The 21,161-nt window shown below is 37.4% G+C and overlaps 1 protein-coding gene across 5 annotated transcripts in view; it reads left to right on the top strand.

Annotated features, from left to right (window-relative positions):
* Cad87A (cadherin 87A) overlaps positions 1-21,161 on the top strand; it is a 135,583-nt gene that overhangs the window by 97,588 nt on the left and 16,834 nt on the right. For all 5 annotated transcript variants that reach the window (XM_089639820.1, XM_089639821.1, XM_089639819.1 and 2 more), the window contains 17 exons: positions 231-423; positions 675-787; positions 2,196-2,393; positions 2,907-3,062; positions 3,970-4,157; positions 4,555-4,717; positions 5,707-5,856; positions 6,932-7,102; positions 7,729-7,852; positions 8,988-9,179; positions 9,641-9,738; positions 11,455-11,589; positions 12,425-12,578; positions 13,127-13,324; positions 19,614-19,853; positions 20,139-20,329; positions 20,442-20,628. In XM_089639820.1, coding sequence (XP_089495946.1) covers positions 231-423; positions 675-787; positions 2,196-2,393; positions 2,907-3,062; positions 3,970-4,157; positions 4,555-4,717; positions 5,707-5,856; positions 6,932-7,102; positions 7,729-7,852; positions 8,988-9,179; positions 9,641-9,738; positions 11,455-11,589; positions 12,425-12,578; positions 13,127-13,324; positions 19,614-19,853; positions 20,139-20,329; positions 20,442-20,628 — 2,851 coding nt within the window. The remainder of the gene's footprint in view (positions 1-230; positions 424-674; positions 788-2,195; positions 2,394-2,906; positions 3,063-3,969; positions 4,158-4,554; positions 4,718-5,706; positions 5,857-6,931; positions 7,103-7,728; positions 7,853-8,987; positions 9,180-9,640; positions 9,739-11,454; positions 11,590-12,424; positions 12,579-13,126; positions 13,325-19,613; positions 19,854-20,138; positions 20,330-20,441; positions 20,629-21,161) is intronic.

Genomic DNA, 21,161 nt, shown 5'->3' on the forward strand with positions numbered 1-21,161 from the left:
AAGTGAAAAATATTATGGCCTAAAAAACATGAACAAATGCTCATTTTTAATATATAATCCTGGCTTTATAATATATATGTGTCAAATAGATGTGTTAATTTCAAATGTATCCGTGTAGTTGTGTTGATTAAGCTACATTTTAACATTAGAGGTCATTATTATATTTATTATCTACGCCACACTTTCCAATAACTTGTTGTACTCATAAATAGTTTCCAATTTAATTCCAGGATGGCACCCTTAACTCCACCACGGACGTGGACATCCGAGTCATGGATGTCCAGAACCTCCCGCCCACCTTTGTGGGCTCACTGGCTGCCGTGCTCACTGAGGACGTGCCCATTGGGACGCTGGTCCTCACGGTGCAAGCCAAGGACGGGGACAGGGGCTTCCCCAGGAACATCAGCTATGATCTTTTAACCAGTAACTATATATTTCATAGTCAAAAAATACAATCCTCTAAATTCAAAAGTAAAAAGTAGCTGTTGTAAAAACGATGCATGAGGTTTCGCACTCTACGAAGTCTGTTTTTTTTAATGTGAATCCGCACAAGAGTCCCAACTGCTGAGAACCGTCTGGAGCCAGTGAGACTATGGCATTCACTTTCACTAATGGACACTGGCGCGGAATTTACATAAAAAATACATAATAACCCTCACAATTTTTCTTTTTAGATCCTCATGATTATTTCCTACTGGACAGTGTAACTGGGGAACTTAGAACCGGGAAGCCGCTAGACAGAGAGTCACTAGCTGATGCTTCAGCACCACTTAATATTACTGTCAGAGTAAGCAATGATTCTTCCTTCTTATTAATGTTACCAAAAAAAATTGAAAAATCGTACTAGATGTAAACTCCAATATCTTTGTCGCATTATGAGAAGCGACCCGTACAAGACTAGCCAATCCTGGGGTAGGTTGATGAAATATATAACAGACGAAGACCACACACCAAGACTTCATAGTTTTGAAACCTATATGACTGTTGTTCCAGGCAAGGTTAAGAATGCCCTTATGTTAGCCAGCCTCCAAACGAGAGTGTATCAGAAGAAATATAGTTTATTGAATGCAATTACTTATTTCTTCGAAGGGCACTAACTTGTATAACCATTTTCATGATTAGGTATTGTATCAAATTTTTATTTTCACTTATTCTCATTTACCACCCGAGTGATAGCATATTTAAAAAAAAGCCTTGAGCCATAAACATTTCCAGGTGTCTGTTTGGAATTCAGCCGCGCTCATTCCGAAAATCATACCTTCTAATATTAACCTGTTAACGGAGCGGAACGTATACGTAAACAGTATCGGGTACGATAGGATATATGAATACTTCCTTGAAATATATGTTGAGCCCTGGAACGGGTGGGACGTATATTTCCGAGCATATCACACGGAAATTGAGTTTTGAATTTTTACATACATATTTTAATGTTTTAAACTCAAAGTTTCTCTTTTATTTGTGTGCTTTTGTTAATCGTTACCTTTTTTATATTTTTTGTAATCTTTATAATTGTTTGTAAAATTTCTAATTTTTTAATTCAATGTTTCCATTTTTATAACGCATAAATAATAAAAATAATAATATGAAATTACGTCCTCCGGGCGTGACGTACAGACACGTCCTAGTGAAAGAGTTTGCGCCTGTTATATTTTGCGTAATTCAGAACAGGATTCCCAAAAACAGGTTAATATGGAAACATTTGAACTGCTTACTTTGGTTTAAAGCAAATGAGTTCACCTATATTTCACCGTATATCCCACATTTTTTGGTTATGAATAAAAAAATTATATTTCTGTATAAAACATTATCTGGATTATTCTATGATTTGAACATTAGTGAAATCTTTTGTATTCGATAGAAGCTTAACCAAGCTAGTTATTCAACATATTAACTGATTGCGAGAATTAAAAAATAAATTAATTTTACAATTCACAAAAATCACCTACCAAAATTTGTCTATCTATCGCTTAAGGGCGTCAGCGGTGCCACCAGCATTTGGTAGCTATCATTCGAGAAGTTCACACGATATACGAGGCTGTCGCATGTGTGATCCCCGTATATGAATGTTTCATAATATAATACGTATAAAATTTCACTAAAACACATAGTTGTGTCAAACAATTCCGCGTGATAGGAAAGAACATATTGAAAAAGGTCAACATTGTAAAGGTAAAATTCAATTCGTTTTACAGGCTCGGGAGATTGTAGATGACCGTCCGATTGACAGCAATCTGACGACAACTCTGGCTACAGTCACCATCACAATCCGGGATGTTAATGATGAGCCACCGAGGTTTAACCGCAAGGAGTATTCTGTGGAAATCCCGGAGAACATCCCTTTCGGGACTCTGCTGCCCAACCTGAACATGACTGTTACTGATACCGATCTGGTGAGCTTTCATCTCTGAATTTATTATAATTAGTCACGGAATTCTACACTGACAGTATTTTTTTATAACAGTCTGTGTATTGTAGCAAATTAAGCAAAGCTGAAACTTCAGAATTCGGAATCCCTCAGGGAACTGTCATAGGACCAATTTTGTTCTTAATTTATGTTAATCAAGTGTTTAATTTAGCACTACGTGGAAAACTTATATCATTGCTGATGACACCGCAATAATATTTGAGAATAGTACATGGAATGAGATTAACAATGCAGCTAATCATGAGATAGAGATTATTAAAAAGTGGTTCGAAGACATTCTACTACCATTAAACTTTTGTCATTCCCTTCACTCTTCAAGAAGATCTCGCTGAAACCTTAATTAATATAACGATTAATGACAAAATCTTCGCCAAAACTGTGATAATTTCCAAACTGAATGTGCTAAACTAAATCAAAAAACAAATATAAAATTTCTTGGAATAATAAGAAAAAAAAAACAAATTGGATTTAATTTCAGGGAGAAAACTCTGCTTTTTCTCTGCGCCTGTCCGATGTGTCGGGGGCTTTCATCGTAGAGCCCACGGAGGCCACTGGCACCACCCAGGTCAGCCTCAGGCTTGCCAACTTCACCCTGGACTATGAGAACCCCAACCAGAGAAAGTTCATCATTCTTGTAAGTCCACAAAACTTTTGAAATCAGATTTCACTCTTTGTCAAGATAAAATTTCTCAAGATTGTATAAAAGAAATTATGGTAATTAACGGTGTTTTTGTATTATTAAATAAATACGGGCTGCATGTCTCCCGTAAGCAGTCACCACTCCGCCATAGGCCCATTCTATCTCCCATGTTTTACCTTATTCCTTTGACATTCCTTTAATGAAGTACAACAGGGCTATCTATCACATGGTGTCTCCTGGCTCTTGTATTTAATTTCCCATCAAGGCGTCACATTTGCATAGACGTGTGATAGATCAGTGTTTTTTCATCGGATTAACATTTCCCACAGTTCCTAAATGCGGTAGATCGAAAGATCGATATGTTTTTCATGTCCTATAATGCATTTATATGGTTTTTAGCATTGGATTGGTTTTTACATTGTTTAAATGATACAATCAAAATGACCTAGACCCAAAATCTGTAATATTATAAAATATTGTACAAGTTGAATAAATAAATAAATAAAACCTGTCTCCTTAGGTGACAGTCAGGGCCGGCCCTAAGCCAAATGGCGCCTGGCGCAAGTAAGAACCTCAAGGGCCCTGTGCTAGATAATCGGCACCTGGTACAGACTGCTCCAATTGCACCTGCACAAGGCTGGCCCTGGCGGTAGTGTCCTATTAATAGTCCTATTAGCTTCCTCTGTGAGTTTCCATCGTTTGACGTTTGAACCGTGACAGTTAGTAGCTGAAGAGTCCTACACATGGTTCGCTTGAGGTTTGAACTGTCTACGAGATACGTATATAAATTATCTATATTGTATATTTGTGACAGGTGATAGCTGAAGACTCGTGGTTCGTTTGAAGTTTGGACCACCTACGAGACCAGTATATTAATTATTACTGACGTATTTTGTGACAGGTGATAGCGGAAGAGTCGTACACATCGCCACGCCTGTCGTCTACCGCCACTGTCACAGTGACGGTGACCGACGTCAATGACAACGCGCCGATGTTCAAGAAGGAGACATATACTGCCGTCACGTCGGAGCAGGCTCCTCCAGGCACGCACGTACTGACCATCACAGCTACGGACAGGGATCACTCAAGGTATTAATGACACGAGACGGCAAGAGCTTATCTCTGCAGGCAGCAAATCCAAACTACCTATAGTAAGGATGATCCCTTATTCATTGATAAGATTGCTTTATCACCAGACTCTTGAAATTTTGATTGAAAAATATGAAACAATCATTAACATAAACATGTGATGAAAATGAGGTTTCGCTGACCTAAAAATTTCAAACAGAAGGAGCTGTGATAGAGCCTATAATTTTTTTAGTTGCCAACATTTTTTTTTAAAAATATTTCAATAAGAAAAATGAAAATGAAATATCCCGGCAAAATCTGGTGTAATGAAGAAAAAATACGCTTATTGCCAAAAGAAAAAGATTATTTTCTTACACCTTCTCAGTTATCTATTTCAATATTATAATGCATGTTACAGATTTGGTACAGAGGGAATTGTGTATGAACTCTCTGGCAACGGTGCGGAACTGTTCTCGGTGGACAATAGGACGGGTGTGATCACCCTGGCCTTCTGTCCCACCCCCGGACTGGCCCCGTGCCTTGACTCTGAGGCCAGGCCCGACTTCTTCCTGAACTACAAGGTGACAATACTAACTATATTAGCCAGATTGATTGCTTCAATTTTTCATTGTATGCAATCTTATGCAATTAACTCTTTCAGACCTGAATTAAAAATGGCAGTGGTAGAAAATATATATATGTTTGATAAAAATAATTGCTGCAAATCGTACACTGTGTACAAAAAATATAAGATCTTAAAAAATTTCATTAAAATTAAACATTCATAAAATTCCCTTCAAACTTACATTAAACAAAAAATCGATCTTGATTAAATGCAAAAATCTTCTTTCAAAATATAAAAATAACAACCGCCTGTAAGAGTAGCTAAAATCCAATAAAAAAGTAGAGCGCAAAACCAGTTGGAATATATAACATACCAGGAATTAAAAAACGAAAACTGTCTATTTTTATTCACTCTAGATGTGAGGAAAATTTTCTGAAATCTATGTACATATTTAAAAATATATGCAAGTCTGCAAGGGTAAACATTTCTCATCCTGCGTCTGCTATTTTCATAGTATTATTACCCTTTAGCCAGTGGATTGCCGATGGGTCTCTGGAAAACATGCGAGCATTCTAATATTATCCTTGTTAGAATAATTTGCGATGCGATTTTGACCTTAATGCTTTGAATAATGTATGAAAAACAAAATCAACATCGTTTGGGCTAGTGAAACTTTAGGCTCCACTTTTGATTTTTATGAATGATTATGAAGGCTGAAATTTTTTTTTTCTGCTTTAAGCTCTGGCCTTCAACAGTTTAACAACTTGTTATTTTAACATCCCTCGGACACTAGTGTCATAATTTTGTATTGAATATTATGAATTCTATGATTCCCTAACATAGTCATTTTTCGATCGATTTCATTTGCTAATTTATATTTGCCAAATACCTTATAATAAACCTTTCCTGGGTACCTCGGAAAGCGGACAGAATTAATTAAGGATATTCCAGCTAAGCATTGCCTGTTATCTTGTTTTATTTAATTTGATTGATTTGTCTTTCCAGGCAACAGACGATGATGGCGCTGGCATAACCACAACTGTACCCTTGAAGATTTCCCTTTACGATACCAACGACAATTCTCCGGAGTTCCTGAGCCCCATCTACATTACGTCCATCGATGAGGAGTCTTTGAAGTTCGAACCAGAACTGCAGGTAATCATTATTACTCCGTACCTTTTACCATACCCCGGATATCTAGCACGGTCAATCGATAATGTCGGTAGCTTAACATCATTCCCCACCACAACTGCAGATCGCTAACGAATAAACAAGAGTTCATGTCATAAAAATGAAGAACACTTGGAACAGTTTTTTCATGGAATTTGAACAATTCATCGAATTCAAAAGTTAATATTAAAGTTCTGTGAAAGTCCTTTTGAAGTTCTGTTGCTATCCAAGTATTGTAAAACAACTGACCGATGATGAAATAATAATGGAACTTGAATAGAGCTTTCACAGGACTTGGAATTTTATTTTTGACGTATTGTTTAAATTCTGTGAAACAATCTGTCCTTAGCCGTTGTGAATTGTTGTTTGTTCATTGGCGATCTGGAGTCATGCTCGGGAATGATGACAAATTATCGACCTTACCGATAAAATTTATTGATCGACCATAATATTTGGCTAATTTATATAGCGCCGTTTTCGTGAGAAATCACCTGACCATGTTAGTTAGATACCCTGGTATATCAATTGACAATTCCAGAATATATTGTTTTACAATATATTATATTTATATGTAATACATACATAAGTATGTACTTCCAATAATTTTAATATGCTTATATCATTAGTATTTTTTAATCACTTATCTTCAGTTCATATCCTTTTCAAAAGTGTTCTGTTATTTGAAAGCCAAATAAATATAATCGAAAATAAAAGTTTAGGTTTTGTGTGGACATGCTCACGATCCCATAATGCATGCCCCTCTTAATCTAACCTACCCAACAGATATAGTAAAAGTGGGGTTAGAATAATTGGGACAGCATATAAATGAGATTAAAGATGGTGGGTAAGGTTAGGTTTGGTTCGATACCCTGCGGTAAAGACATTCTAATTAAGTTTATTTAGATTGGTTCATTTTATAATAAACAACGATTTTGTAATTGATAAGTGTCAGTATTGCCCTTTCAGGGGACTGCCATCCCAAAACCTTGATTGAAGTGGCTATGCTGGTGGGTATCTATAAAAGCTGGGAATATATTCTAATTAAGTGTTTTGTTTCAAGGTTCGTGCTCGAGATGCAGACAAGACTTCCGTGCTTACCTACTCCTTACTGGAGGGACCCAAGAGTGATCTGTTTTGGATTGACAGCGTCACAGGAAAGATCGGAATTCAGGGAGAAAAAGGATTGAACGTCACACTCACAGAAGAAGACCACATCAATTTGGTCATACTGGTTAGCTTATTATTATTTTTGTTCACTATTAATGACAACCACTGCAGATATTCCATCATCACCATCATTTGATGATGTGTGCTAAATACTAAGTATCGTCCTGGTGAAAGAAGACCACAATTCAAAATTGAAATGTTGGTTGAAATGGTAAACGCCGTGTTTAGTGGCCAGATTTGAATAGCCTGGTTTTTCTCTACTTCTTCTCACTCCTTTCAGCTTCACAACATTTTTCAATTGAGGATGCCATAGTCCACTTGCTCTGGAGAGTCAGGAGCTGTTGGTACTGTCTGGCTTCCTCTATGATAAAAGTAATACCGACTTCAGTCACTCCTGGTGGCGGCTCATGACTGATAGGTGTATTAGAGTGCTAATTGATGTTATTGTAGCAGAAAACAGACGTTACAGAATCTTTGTAGACAATAGTAACGAAGATGTTAATGGTACATACCCATGCCAGAAGTTTTATTTATCCAATTTCATGTATGAAGTGCATACGAAAAGAGTTTGCTTGTTTTTGGAATTATTTAAAATGTGATATGTTTATTTCAAAAAAATAGTATTGGATGAAGGCATACCCAAACTTCTTCATGAAAACATTTTTTTAACATGTTTTACTATATTTTTAGGCAACCGATGGACAATACAACGCAACATGTAAAGTACAAATAGTTGTGAAGGACATCAATAATCATGCACCCAAGTTTGAATCGGAACATTACAACACGTCCATTTCTGAAGATGCTCCAATTGGTATGTCTATCAGCTATTTTTTTTATTAATTTCATTAACCACTTAATGCTAGGGTTTTTTAATAAAAAGTATTTAAAAAAAATCAAATTATTTAAAATGTTTTATTCAAAGTTTATACATTTTTCAATTAAAATATTAATAAAAACGAAATAAGCAGCGCAAAAACATGATCTCAGCTACAGGCAAATTCAAACTAAGTAAAATACATCGCTAATTTTCAAGAGCGTTACTTGTGTTAGCTAAAAATAGAACGCTGCATGTCAAAACCGGCGAGCGTATCTCGGACTAGCAGAAATTGGAACGCATTTAGCGAGTGAGCGTTACTCGTTTAAAAGCATGAAGCGGTTAAAATATTTTCATGTCAATTTTACAGTTAAAATAATTAAAGAGAAAAACATTATGACTTTTCACTAAAGAATATTCTAAGGCTTTATACACAATTGGCGAGTGGTGGAGACACAGCATGGACGATATCTCTTCCATTGTCACTAGCACTCAAGCTACTTTACTTTTATCCTCTGGAGCATTTTTGGCCATATTTTGACCAATTTGCAAACATCGGCGAGCGTCCGCTGGCCAAAATGAGACCAATATGAAGAGCTACACTCTAACAAGAGTTGTCTGAATTATTTGTTATTGACATCCTGCGAACCGAAATTGTTGAAATATTTTTTCTTACAAATTCTTGAATATGTGTTTACATATTAAAAGATGCATGTTCCAATTCAAATTTATACAAGACAACACACGAAATTAAAATATTTAAAATTGCTTCAAGTAGGTACCACGAATGGCAATTTTTAAGTAAATAATGTACAGAATTCACGCATTTATAAATTTAAAATTGAAAAAAAAAAATTACCAATCCTAAATATGTATATGGAATAAACGGTCAAATATAGGTGCATTCAGTGGCTCTCTAACACTATAAGCAGTTTATATGATTTTTTGAAAGAGAGCAGAAAATTTCGAGCCCTCAAGGTTGAAATTATATAGCGGAACGGAAAAATATCAGTTTTTCTTAGAAAAAAAAGTGTTGGAGAAATTGATACTGTTACTTTTAAAAGAGATATGATCTTAATTTCAGTTGATGGCATATTTTGAATTACCATATTCTATTGTGGTGTGTTTGTAGGTTCTGACATCATCAGGGTGATTGCCACTGATTTGGACCACGGATTGAATGCAGAAATCAAGTACACAATACAAAAAGGCGGTTTTGATGACTTTGGCATTGAGAAAGATACTGGAGTGATCAAAATTTCTTCCAAACTTGATTATGACAGAAGAAACATGTATCAAATGCAGATTATCGCCGTTGACCAAGGTAACAAGTATTATACTAGAAGAGGCTCATTAACCCTTGGTGTGCCAGCTAAAATACCGAGCGGCCAGCCATGGGCCGGCTGATACTATTTTCGTAATAACTGTTTTTGTAAATCGTACCTTCTTACCAGATAATGTGTGATATATTTATAAATATCGTACACGTAAGATAGCTACTATGACATTACACACGGAATTTGAGATGCGCTTTTTCAAAGATAAAAAATTAGTGTTTACGAGTGACGAAACGGCAAGCTAGAATTAAATTATGATATATTATTTTGGTGCCAATTTTAGTACGCTAGGAGTGTGTGTTTTTAAGGTTTCAAAATACCATAAAATGGAGGCAAGTGTGGAGAGTTCCTAGCAAATCCGCTACTGGTTCGCTGACATTTCAAATGTTAATTTGGTATTTATTCGCTCTTTCTTTTGAAATATACATTAAATTTATTTTATTTCCAGGTACACCTAGTCTAACTGGGACAACTATTTTGACAGTGACAGTGGTGAATGCGAATGATAAGTTTCCCTACTTTACTCCTCTCACTCAAAGAGCTGATGTAAGTTTTATGTTGATATATTCACTGTATATTTTAAGATCATCAATGCATAATAATCAGAGATGTACTTTATTTCAAATAAATCCATTTCAAATGGAAATGCAAAATGCAAAATGGGTATTTTCCATTTTGCATTTTAAATGCTTTTCTAAAAACCATTTTGCATTTTAAATGCTTTTCTCAATGCATTTTACATTTTAAATGCTTTTTTGCAACATTCTTCCTACTATCTCCACTCATCTTTTTTTCATAAGCCCCAAATATCAGTCGGTCCTCAACCTCGCTATGAGAGATAATTTACATTTGTCAAGTTGCTCCCTGGTAGAAGCCCTGGCAATTGAGTGATACCGTTTCAAAAAATATTGATTCAAATACTGAACATGGGGCCATGACGCTGTAATATTAAATGTTAGATAGCAGTTTCTATGTTTTTACGTTGGCAACATTTGTCCCGCGCAAATTTTTTGTGGTTCATAATCCGTAGTCGTGGCATTTTTTGATTTACCATCATGTAATATGTTTGTTCTACATTGATGTCCATTATTAAATGACAAAACTGTTTAAAAATTCTATAATTATTTTAATTGTTTGACCTGAGAAACCATTTTGCATTTTCAATGCATTTTGAAAATAGGTATTTTGCATTTGAAATGGTTTTCTAAAAACCATTTTGCATTTTGCATTTTCAAATGGAAAAGTTTTGACTCATTTCGAATCATGCCCAAACATTGTCTACATGTTGGCACTTCATCTATTTGAATTTCACTGTTGTTTTTGGTAATGAATGAATGCAAATCCTGACAGCGGAAATCAACCCACTTCCCGACATTCTATCGAACTTAAACTTGGCAGATCGACTCGTCGATGACAATGCATTCTATCAACTTTTGGTGGCAATCACGTTACACACACACGGACATATAGGTATTTCTACGAAATTGGATGACATTTCAGCAGTTAATATATGAATAAATGTCGATCTTGTTAGCGCGATTGACTCCAGTCCCTGGGGAATAAAATTCAATCCCGAGTCAAACCAAGAGATGGCGCAACTAGATTGAAAATAGATGTATTATAATAAATTAACTTTGTTTTTTTATGGGTTGATTTTTTTATTTATTTAAGTTTCTTGTCGGTCCCCCACAAGTTATTCAATATAGACGCCTATTTAATCGGCTTTCTTTCCCACTCTCTACATGTCCTGTTCAGTGGAGCCTTCCCAGTTTTATGCATCTTGTTATTAGCGGCTCTTCAAACAGTTAGTATAGATCAGTAATTCCCAAAGTGGTCTACATCGACTGTTGGATTTGAAATGATTGAGTGGGGAATTAGTGGATTTGAAAACATTGTGGGGAATCCAGCACTGATCAATCGAGAATACCTAATACATACAAACCCAAGATCTAAAAATTCAATGTTAGGAAAGCAGGGGGTCTACCCAAAACAGAAAAAATCACTAAGTGTTTGGGACAAAAATGTTTTTATCCCTCTGGTAAAGATCAAATTTGTACCTTGCCAAAAACCAACTCTAACTCAAAGATCATCAATAAAGATGTCAAATAATATCTCTTTTATACTATACACCTCTGATATGGCGCACACGCTTTATCAAAATTCTGTTTGTTCCACCTCAAGTACATATTGATATTCCTGCGACAGTCCTGCAACTTCTGTGTTCTCTTTATCTATTTAATAGTTTTGTTATTCATTTTGCAGATATCATCCGATGCAGAAATTGGCACTGTGGTCCATCAACTGATAGCAGTGGACCAGGATATCATGTCGCAGGAAGATTTGAAGTTTGACTTTGGGCTAGAGCCAATGACCGCTGTCGACAAGAATGGAAAACAGGTTGGTTATGTTATTTTGTATAACAAATTGAGGTACTACTTCTGCAACCTTCATTAGATTTATAGGTAGCAATTCTCCTTTATGGGGATGTTTGTTTGGTCGGGTTGTTTCAGCCTCTGCACCATTTATTTTTTAGATTTATTTTTTGTGTCCTATAGCGCATTTGCGAGATTTTTGGCATTGCATATACACTGCATAAATGGTACAATTATAACGTCTTAGGCTTTATTACCTGTAATTGTTATAAATAAATGTACAAATTATATATAAATAAATAAATAAATAAAAAATAAAATAAATAAATAAAAAAATTTCATTATGATTAGCTATGCTAGATAAGTTATTACATTTGAACAATCCCCATTAACCGCCGTTTCAGTGTTTGATGATATTTCAATCAACTAATACTACTTAAGGGTTTTTTGGCGATGTCACCTGTTTCCACAGTGGGGCTTCCTAGATATCTGAGACTTCTTACCTTTGGTACTTTCCACTGATTCAAAATTATGTAATACATTAGAAACAATTAATCCTTGTATTTTAATTGCACTAATATTCCTATCTATGTTTTAAGTTTTTTGCAATCTTTGCATTTTAAAAAGCACTAATGTAACCGTTATTAAACTGCAACTTTTTTTGGCAAACAGTTGTGGAAAAAGCATTTCGGCACAACGGGTTACGGCGTTTCACTCAGAATTCTAAAACAAATTTTGCTCTATCGCAAGCATTTTGCACATGTTCTTAGCGCGGTTTTACATGTTTTTTGAAAACGTTTATCCCAAAACCGTTGCAACCGTTTAGTCCTACTAGCTCACTGACTTTTAAAATATTCCAGGTTTCCGAGGCGAGTGTATTCCGGCAGTGGTTCTTCGTTGAGCGTGACGGGCGCGTGAAAGTATCCCGTCCCCTGGACCGGAGTATTGCATCCGTAGTCTCGCTGCCAGTTAGCGTGCAGGATACTTCCGCCCCGGGCTTGCAGACTGCACAAGGTATAAGGGAGGTTTAGAATTGTTATAAATGCATCCCTTTTTATCTATCTACTGTATTTATATAGATTTGGTACTGGAGAAGAATGCTCAGGATACCATGGTCAACTAGGCCAATCACTTGGAAAATGCTCTCCATGCGGCCGAGGACAGTGGGGAGTGAAGGAGCCTGGTTCAGCAAGGCAATTAGAGTGGGGATAAAATATTTGACAGAATTAAATCAGGTTGGTTTTGGTATTGGTAATAATAATGGGATAAGATATTTTATTTTAGATTTGGGTGAGTTGACTAATTATTGCATGACCTTTGTTGATGACCCATTACATTAACTCCATACAGGAGGCCCTCTCCATCTATCTTGAGGAATATTATTTGTGACTTTTTTGTCGTTGGTATGCATTATGTAATTATTTTTGTCTATTCAAACCCCTTTTATTGACTCACAACATCGTGGATTGTAGCATGATTCTTCAATATACCACAGTTAAGAAATGATTACATATTGACTTAGTACTTACTATGAATATATCTTATTTTGTGTTGAAAAACAGGCATGCTGATTATCACGATTGTGGACGTGAATACGTCTCCGCCGTCCTTCCGCCAGTTGCACTTCATCGAGCGTCTGGAGGAGGGGCAGCCGCCGGAGACCACCCTGGCCACCTTCCATGCCTCCGACACCGACTCTGCCATCTCACACTACTCCATCGACCCGCCCAACAACTACTTCCACGTGGACAATGTTACAGGTACGCCCTATCACCGGTGCAAGATATCTTGCCGCCCTCACTCCTTCCTGTCACCTACCATCTCCCTTCCGTTCCCTTATGCCTAAAGATGCAGTGTTAGTAATTTAGTCCTCCCAACACTCCTTTGTCCTGTAGACTTATTACAGAGATGCCTCTTAAGCCAAATCCTAACAATTTGCGCAATCAGTGCCATAAACTGGCTATGGGACCTGATGCATACAATATCCAGGGCCAGTAAAGTGGCATTTTTCAAGCGGCACACATTATCTATTGTAAATGCCCCATATTACGTACATTCTAGGTCTACAGTTAACAGAAGGCTTGCTGTTGAAATGGTTTTTCAAATAAAAAAAACAATGGCAGTAATAGGACTATTCATTACTGTTCTATATCCATAACCAATGACATTTTAAAGCTACATATTAATAATAATTTGGTACAAGTTTCGGATAACCCTAAACAATGTGCAAATGCTTTCAATAATTTTTTTTCTAATGTCGGAAAAAATCTGGCAAACAAAATAACTAATAACGTAGTTAATATCACATTTGCCGTAGAGAATGAAGTGGCATCATCAAAAAAAACAATTGGAAAATTCGAAATGGTAACTGAACAAGAAATTGTTGATATAATAAAAAACCTAAAAACTGAGTCAGCACCAGGTTTCGATGGGATCACTGTTGAAATTCTAAAAACACATCTTAATTTTTTGAAAAAATCTATTACATATATTGTAAACAATAGTCTTAAAAAGGGAATCTTTCCATCAATATACAAAAAAACTATTATTTCGCCGATTTATAAATCAGGTGACTCAAAAGAAATTAATAACTACTGACTCATATCAGTACTATCAAATATCTCAAAAATTTTCGAAAAGGTAGCCAAAAAGCAAATACAAAATTTTATTGGAATTAATAATATATTGAGTGACCAACAATTTGGATTTCGCGCAAAAATAACCACGCAGGATGCAATCATAGATTTAACAACAAAAATATATGAAGCACTGGACAAAGGCAAAAAATCTCTTGCAATTTTCATAGGTGTCTAAGGAGTAATTCATAATTCATAATTAAGTAATTCATAAATCATAATTCTAAGGAGGTGTCTGCCTTTACAGCCGCGCTGACATCAGCTGCGCTCGTCTCGCAAACATCGAGAGCGCAAAACACGAAGTGTTATGGGTACGCGTGGATCTCACCGGTATGATGAGAATTTATGCGTGCCTATATCGCTCACCAAACCTTGCCGAATCAGACACTGTTGAGTTGTTTAGATACTTGAGTGACACTGTAGATATTCTCTTGCCCCGTTACCCATGTTTGTAATCCTGGGGGACTTCAATGTTCATAATGAACAATGGCTGAAGTTCTCGGGCCCAACAAACTCTGCCGGTAGATCAGCGGAATCCTTTGCTCTTATCCATGGACTAAGCCAACTCGTAGAATCTCAGACTAGAATACCAGACATCCCATCACATTGAGCCAACCTACTCGATTTGTTTCTCACTAGTGAGCCACTCGGGTACAGAGTGGAGGTGACAGCGCCCTTAGGATCCTCTGACCACTGCCTGATTACCACCTCTGTCCCATCCTCCATGAACCGTCAACCCGACAAACATGTAAAGAGGAAGGTATGGCACTACAGGGCAGCGAAATGGGACGGCATGCGGTCTTTCTTCGGCGCCTTTCCTTGGAGTACTGTATGCTTTAGCTCCGAGGACCCATCAATTTGTGCACGTGAGGTAGGAGAAGTAATCACATCAGCAATGGATTGCTACATTCTCTTCTCCGTCAAATCCTCTGGAGCGGGCACAAAACCGTGGTTTGACCATCGCTGTACTGAAGCTGTCAGACTCAAAAATACGGCTTTTAATGCACTCCGGAAGATTAGCTCCATGAATAACCTTTCGGAATACCGAAAACGGGCAAGGGAATGTAAGAGAGTTCTAAATAGAGCTAAGAGCGATCACGACCAGAGAATTGCGAAAAAGCTGGCTGACTGCCCCACTGGTAGCCGTGCTTTCTGGTCACTCGCTAGCTCGATCGGAAGAAATTTCTGCAGAACCACTTTCCCACCTCTGACCAAGCCTGATGGTCGGCTGGCTAACTCGGCCCGTGAGAAAGCTGAATTATTAGGCAAAATTTTCGCGGAAACCTCAACTCTTCAAGATAACGGAGAGACTCCCCCTTCCATTCCGCACTGCGGTTTTCAAATGGAGGAACCGAAGATCCGGAACAGAGAGGTTCTCCGAGTCTTGAATGAGCTGAAAGTCGACAAAGCCAGTGGGCCGGACGGAATACCTGCCTTGGTCCTCAAGAGGTGTTCTGCAGAAATGACTCCAGTGCTCGCGAAATTATTTAGGCTCTCTCTCAAAGGTGGAAAGGTGCCAGATCTTTGGAAAAAGGCAATCGTCCACCCAATCCCAAAAAAGGGGGACCGCTCCGACCCTTCTAACTACCGCCCCATAGCCATCACTTCCATACTCTCGAAGGTATTAGAAAGGGTGGTTAACAACAAATTGCTCACATATCTCGAGAATAACAATATCCTAAGCGATCGGCAATATGGATTTCGTCGAAACCGATCGTGTGGCGATCTACTCGGATATGTAACGCGCGGTACATGGAACGTTTTGGTGAAACCCAAACCGTTGGGTTGGATATCTCCAAAGCCTTTGACAGAGTCTGGCACCGGGCGCTTATCGGGAAATTACCATCGTATGGGATCCACCCAACCCTGCATAGTTGGATTGCGGACTTTCTGAGGGGAAGAACAATTCAAACCGTGGTTGACGGCTCTTCTTCCTCACCGCACCAAATCAATGCGGGGGTGCCACAAGGATCTGTGCTGTCTCCGACGCTGTTTTTATTGCACATCAATGATCTCGTTGAATGTGCTCCAATTCACTGCTACGCTGATGACAGCACCGTTCACGAGGGTTATCTTTTTGACAGGCCCCCTTCCACCTATAATGTCCGAACAGCTCGGGAAGTTTTGAAGCAAAAAATTGACCACCACCTCGAGATGGTTCGTGCCTGGGGTAAGGCCAACTTGGTCAGTTTCAACGTCTCAAAAACCCAAGCGTGTCTGATTTCGGCAAAGAGGGAGATCAATGACTGTCTGGTGCAATTTGATGGGAGCACTCTCCCCAATAAAGACTCCATTGAAATGCTTGGAGTTACTATATCAGACCAGCTCAAGTATCGGGGATCCATAGAAGCCCGAGTAAATCAGGCCTCCAAAAAGTTGGGCGTCTTGTACAGGGCTAGGAGATTCTTCAACAGTGACCAGCTGCTGACCCTGTACAAGTCTCAAGTCCGCCCAACTATTGAATTTGGGAGTCACCTTTGGGCTGGTGCCCCAAAATACTTGATAAACCTGCTTGAATCTGTGCAAAGGAGAGCGATCCGTCTGATTGACAATCCGTTGTTAACAGACCGATTGCCTTCTCTAATGCATAGACGCAATGTAGGCATGCTGTGTCTGTTCTACAGGTATTTCAATGGAGCCTGCTCCAAGGAGCTAGCAGCATTGATTCCTGATGCACCGGTGCACGTGCGCGAAACTCGACGGACACGAACTGAACACCCGTTCACGGTTGACGTTGGCTTCATGAGAACGGGCCGTTTTTACGACTCATTTTTGTGTAAGTCGGCTCGTATGTGGAACGAGCTACCGGCATCTGTTTTTCCTCCCTCCTATAATCCGAGCCTCTTCAAGGCCCGCATTAACAAATCCCTTCCTACAGCCCCTACCTTACTCCGCCTCACAACGCCGCCCAACCGGGTGGTGACATAGTTCCCCTGTCTGTGCACTCCACAGGCAGGGACACTCTTGTGAGGTGTCACATAAAAAAAAATAAAAAAAAAAAAAGACCTAAGGAAAGCCTTTGACAGCATAAGTCACAAAAAATTACTATACAAGCTTAACGAAATCGGAATTATTGATAACGCTAACACGTGGATTGAAAGTTTCCTGAACTCTAGAAATCAATATGTAAAAATAAAAAATATTCTTAGTGAACCGAGCACAAACGACTTTGGAATACCACAAGGCACAATTTTGGGCCCTCTTCTATTCATCTTATATGTTAATAATATCTTTGAATTACCAATAACAGGAAAACTTATTTCATATGTAGATGATACTGCAATTATATTCCAAGCAAATTCATGGAATGAACTTGAAACAACTGCTAATCATGATATCAATACCTTAAAAGAATGGTTCGACAACAATTTATTAACATTAAACATTGAAAAAACCATAGACATATGAATATTAGTAGACCTGCCCTAAGTGATTAAAAGCGTATTATCCCCACTTCCCATACCGGTTCCATTGAGCCGGCTGGGCTCGCGTACGGCCTCAAGTGATATTTGAAAACGTGACGTCATCATTCTTGTGCGAACTATGGTCGAGGCATCATCGGTTCATTTTACGAAATAACACGGCAAAATGTTTACTTGTACTATGAAAACTGGTAAAAATAGATGCGAACAAAGAGAATAAACCCAATTGTCGTATTACATTCCATATATAAGCATTATTTTATTTTATTTTAAGCATATTCACATCGTATAATATGAATCAGTTGTTACTATCACATCGAGAAACGTCTGGACGCGAAACACAAAGCTGGTTGGTTGCTGGGAAGTAAATTATGAACATTTATAAAAGTGTCTTAACTAAATACTCTGAAACTAACTACGACTCTGAATATAGAAGCTGCCTTACTTTGCCGAATTTGGACTTCGCAAATTTGTTCATAACGTGGCGAGTAATTTGCGCTCCCATGTAAAAATGTCTATTCATTCAAAGCAGATTTTACTTTTAAGAAGTAAATGGTGATATTATAATGCGAGATGCCTATTTACTGTCAGATTGATTTATTGACGAATCACAGTCATCTTCACTCCCTTCGTTCTTCAACAGTTGATTTTACCCCTCGCCTTTATCTTCTCGTCTATTAATTCCTATGTCTGTGGAAAAAACCTATTATATACTTTTTAGTATAAATAACAAAAAAATACCTCCTATCGCCTTAAATATTAAAATTCATTCAGGAAAATGCGCCACTAAAATATTAACATGCCAAAATAATGATTGTCTATGCATAGCAAATAAAAAAGAAATAAAATATTTGGGTGTAATAATAGATAATAACCTTAAGTGGAAGACTCAAATAACCAATATTATAAATCGATTAAGAAAACTCATATACATATTTATTAATTTAAGAAATATACTTAACTTAAAAATTCTTAAAAATATATACTACGCACTAGCCCATTCAATAATACAATACGGTATCGTTGCGTGGGGAGGAGCTTACAAAACCTCAATTTTGCCACTGGAAATTACCCAAAGACTAATAATAAAAATTATTACTAGGAAACCATCAGATTATTCAACCTCTCAACTTTTTCAAGACTTTCAAGTCCCACCTCTAAAAAATACATATATAAAAAATACGCTGCTTCAAATACACAAAGATTCTAAGAAGTCACACCACGCCATGGTACGCTTAGAGAGCAATAGACATAACACAGTGGGTCGCTTAAGTACGCCATTAATGCATACCAGTTTTGCACAACACTTCTACACATACAATGGAGTGATGTGGTTTAATCAATTGGAAATGGAACTGAGGTTGGAACCTGACTATAATAAATTAAAAAATAGACTAAACAATGATATCTTAAATAGTTTGGCTACCTAGAATTGCATTGGCAATTGATTAAAAATATTTAATTGACAGTTTCTTTTTTTTAAATTTATTTTTTATTATATATATTTATAAATATTATTATTTTTTATCTATGCACGTATATATTGTGTTATAATTTTTTAACTTTTAATTTTAATTTTTAATAAACTTCTCTATGTTCCTGCCTTTACACGCGAGTAATTTAACTCTCGTAAAGGTTATATATTGTATACATATATGTGTTTTTACAGTTTTTTAATCAATGTTGCAGGCTTAATTACTCATGATTATGTTACATATGTATGTATACAAAAAACTAATAAAAAAATAAAAATTTAAAAAAAATATCAAAATTAAAGAGATGTCATAATTTTGTGAAATTCTTCGAACACATTGATTTTTATAAAGACATACAAAATATTTTTTAATTTACTCTAGCTATCTATTATCTACTCTCTCCATGTACAGAGAGGGCATGATTTATTAGTAGTTCATTGGTATGTATTGGTATATGCTTGCCACACCGCAATTGTCCCTCGCACTGCGCTTCATTCCAGAGACTTTTGTTTTCAGGCGTAGTGCGCTCCATCCAGAAAATTGACTATGAAAGAGTTCACCAGATCAACTTCACCATCGTGGCCTATGACACAGGAGTGCCCCAGTTGTCGGCCACGGCTCTGGTCACCGTGAATGTGGTCAACATCAACGATGAGGACCCGGTGTTTGACGAGCCCATGTACGAGGCTTCCTTGGAGGAGAATTCCCTGGCTGGTACTCTGGTATTGAAGGTGCATGCCGTGGATAAGGATGAAGGTATTAAACCGGATTATATAATATACAATTACCTCCCAAAATTAGTGCATTTTACCCCTGGACACCCTGTATACCACCTAGCCTGTAGCATGGAACTTTGTCGTGATGCATTAACAGAATTACATAATTGTATTCTATTTGACTGGGAAATCTCTGATAATCGGTATTGTAAAATGTGGAATGAAAGATTAAAACAGTCAAAAGAGACTAAAAATATGTTTGTTTGTGAAATTTTTTCATGTTTTTTTTTTTAAATTCTTAAAATGATCACTTTTCTCCTAACAGGTGTGTTTGGCCAGCTGCGCTACAGTCTTATCGGCGAACTTTCGCCGTTGTTTACGATTGACGTCATCACTGGCGACATTCGCGTGGCGTCCGGAGCCACCATTGACCGAGAGACCATAGATGACATCTGGCTACAGGTGATGGCCGTGGACAATGCGCCCGTCACGGCTAAGAAAAATGCCACCGTTCCTGTAAGACTGAAATGACTTTTATAAACTAGTTATAGCTTTTAATAACTTTTAACTGTGGTAGAAATGCACAACTGCTTTGAAACATGTTACATTTGTTTGTTCTTGTTTTCAGCTGCACATTAAAGTAATTGATGTTAACGACAATGCACCCGTATTTGTCCAAAAGACGTACAACGTGACGGTGCGAGAGAATCTGTCCCTAAGGCCCCCCACTCCCGTGGTTCAGGTCAGGGCTGAAGATAAGGATGCCTCCTACAATGGACAGATCAAGTACACACTGTTGGAGCAGACTGAACAGGGTAATTTATCTTTTACTTCAGTAAATAATATGTATGGTGAATTAACGGAGACTTCTACTAAGTTATGATTTAGTCGTATTTCCCTGGAAGTTTTTAAGTTTAATTATTTTCTTTTTACCCTTATATAAAAGTCCAAGTTGACTATCCTCTACGTAAATATATTTTTTATTAGTATTTTTTTTTTTTTTTTTTTTTTATAGTGAATACCTCACAAGAGTCCCAACTGCTCCCGTCTGGAGCCAGTGAGACTATGGCATCCCCAATTGGGGGATGTTGTGAGGCTGAAGGCAAGTGGGGAAGGGAAAGAGGAAGGTGGGGAAGTACCTGGCTATTCAGATCTAGTCACTAAACACGGCTAAAGCCATTTGGAGCAACGTTTCAATTCTGAATGGTGGTCTTACACCAGGGCGATACTGGTAGTATCTTCCACTCTGGAACGTGCCGCAAATATACTATATATTATTTTAATTAATTAATTGTGAAATAACACAGATTAATCAAATAAAATTTATTTGCGCACGCCGGGTTCGAAC

This window comes from Hesperophylax consimilis, chromosome 14 (genome assembly GCF_061612785.1).
Source record: "Hesperophylax consimilis isolate HC1 chromosome 14, BYU_Hcon_1.0, whole genome shotgun sequence".
In the NCBI taxonomy this organism is placed as follows: Eukaryota; Metazoa; Arthropoda; class Insecta; order Trichoptera; family Limnephilidae; genus Hesperophylax; species Hesperophylax consimilis.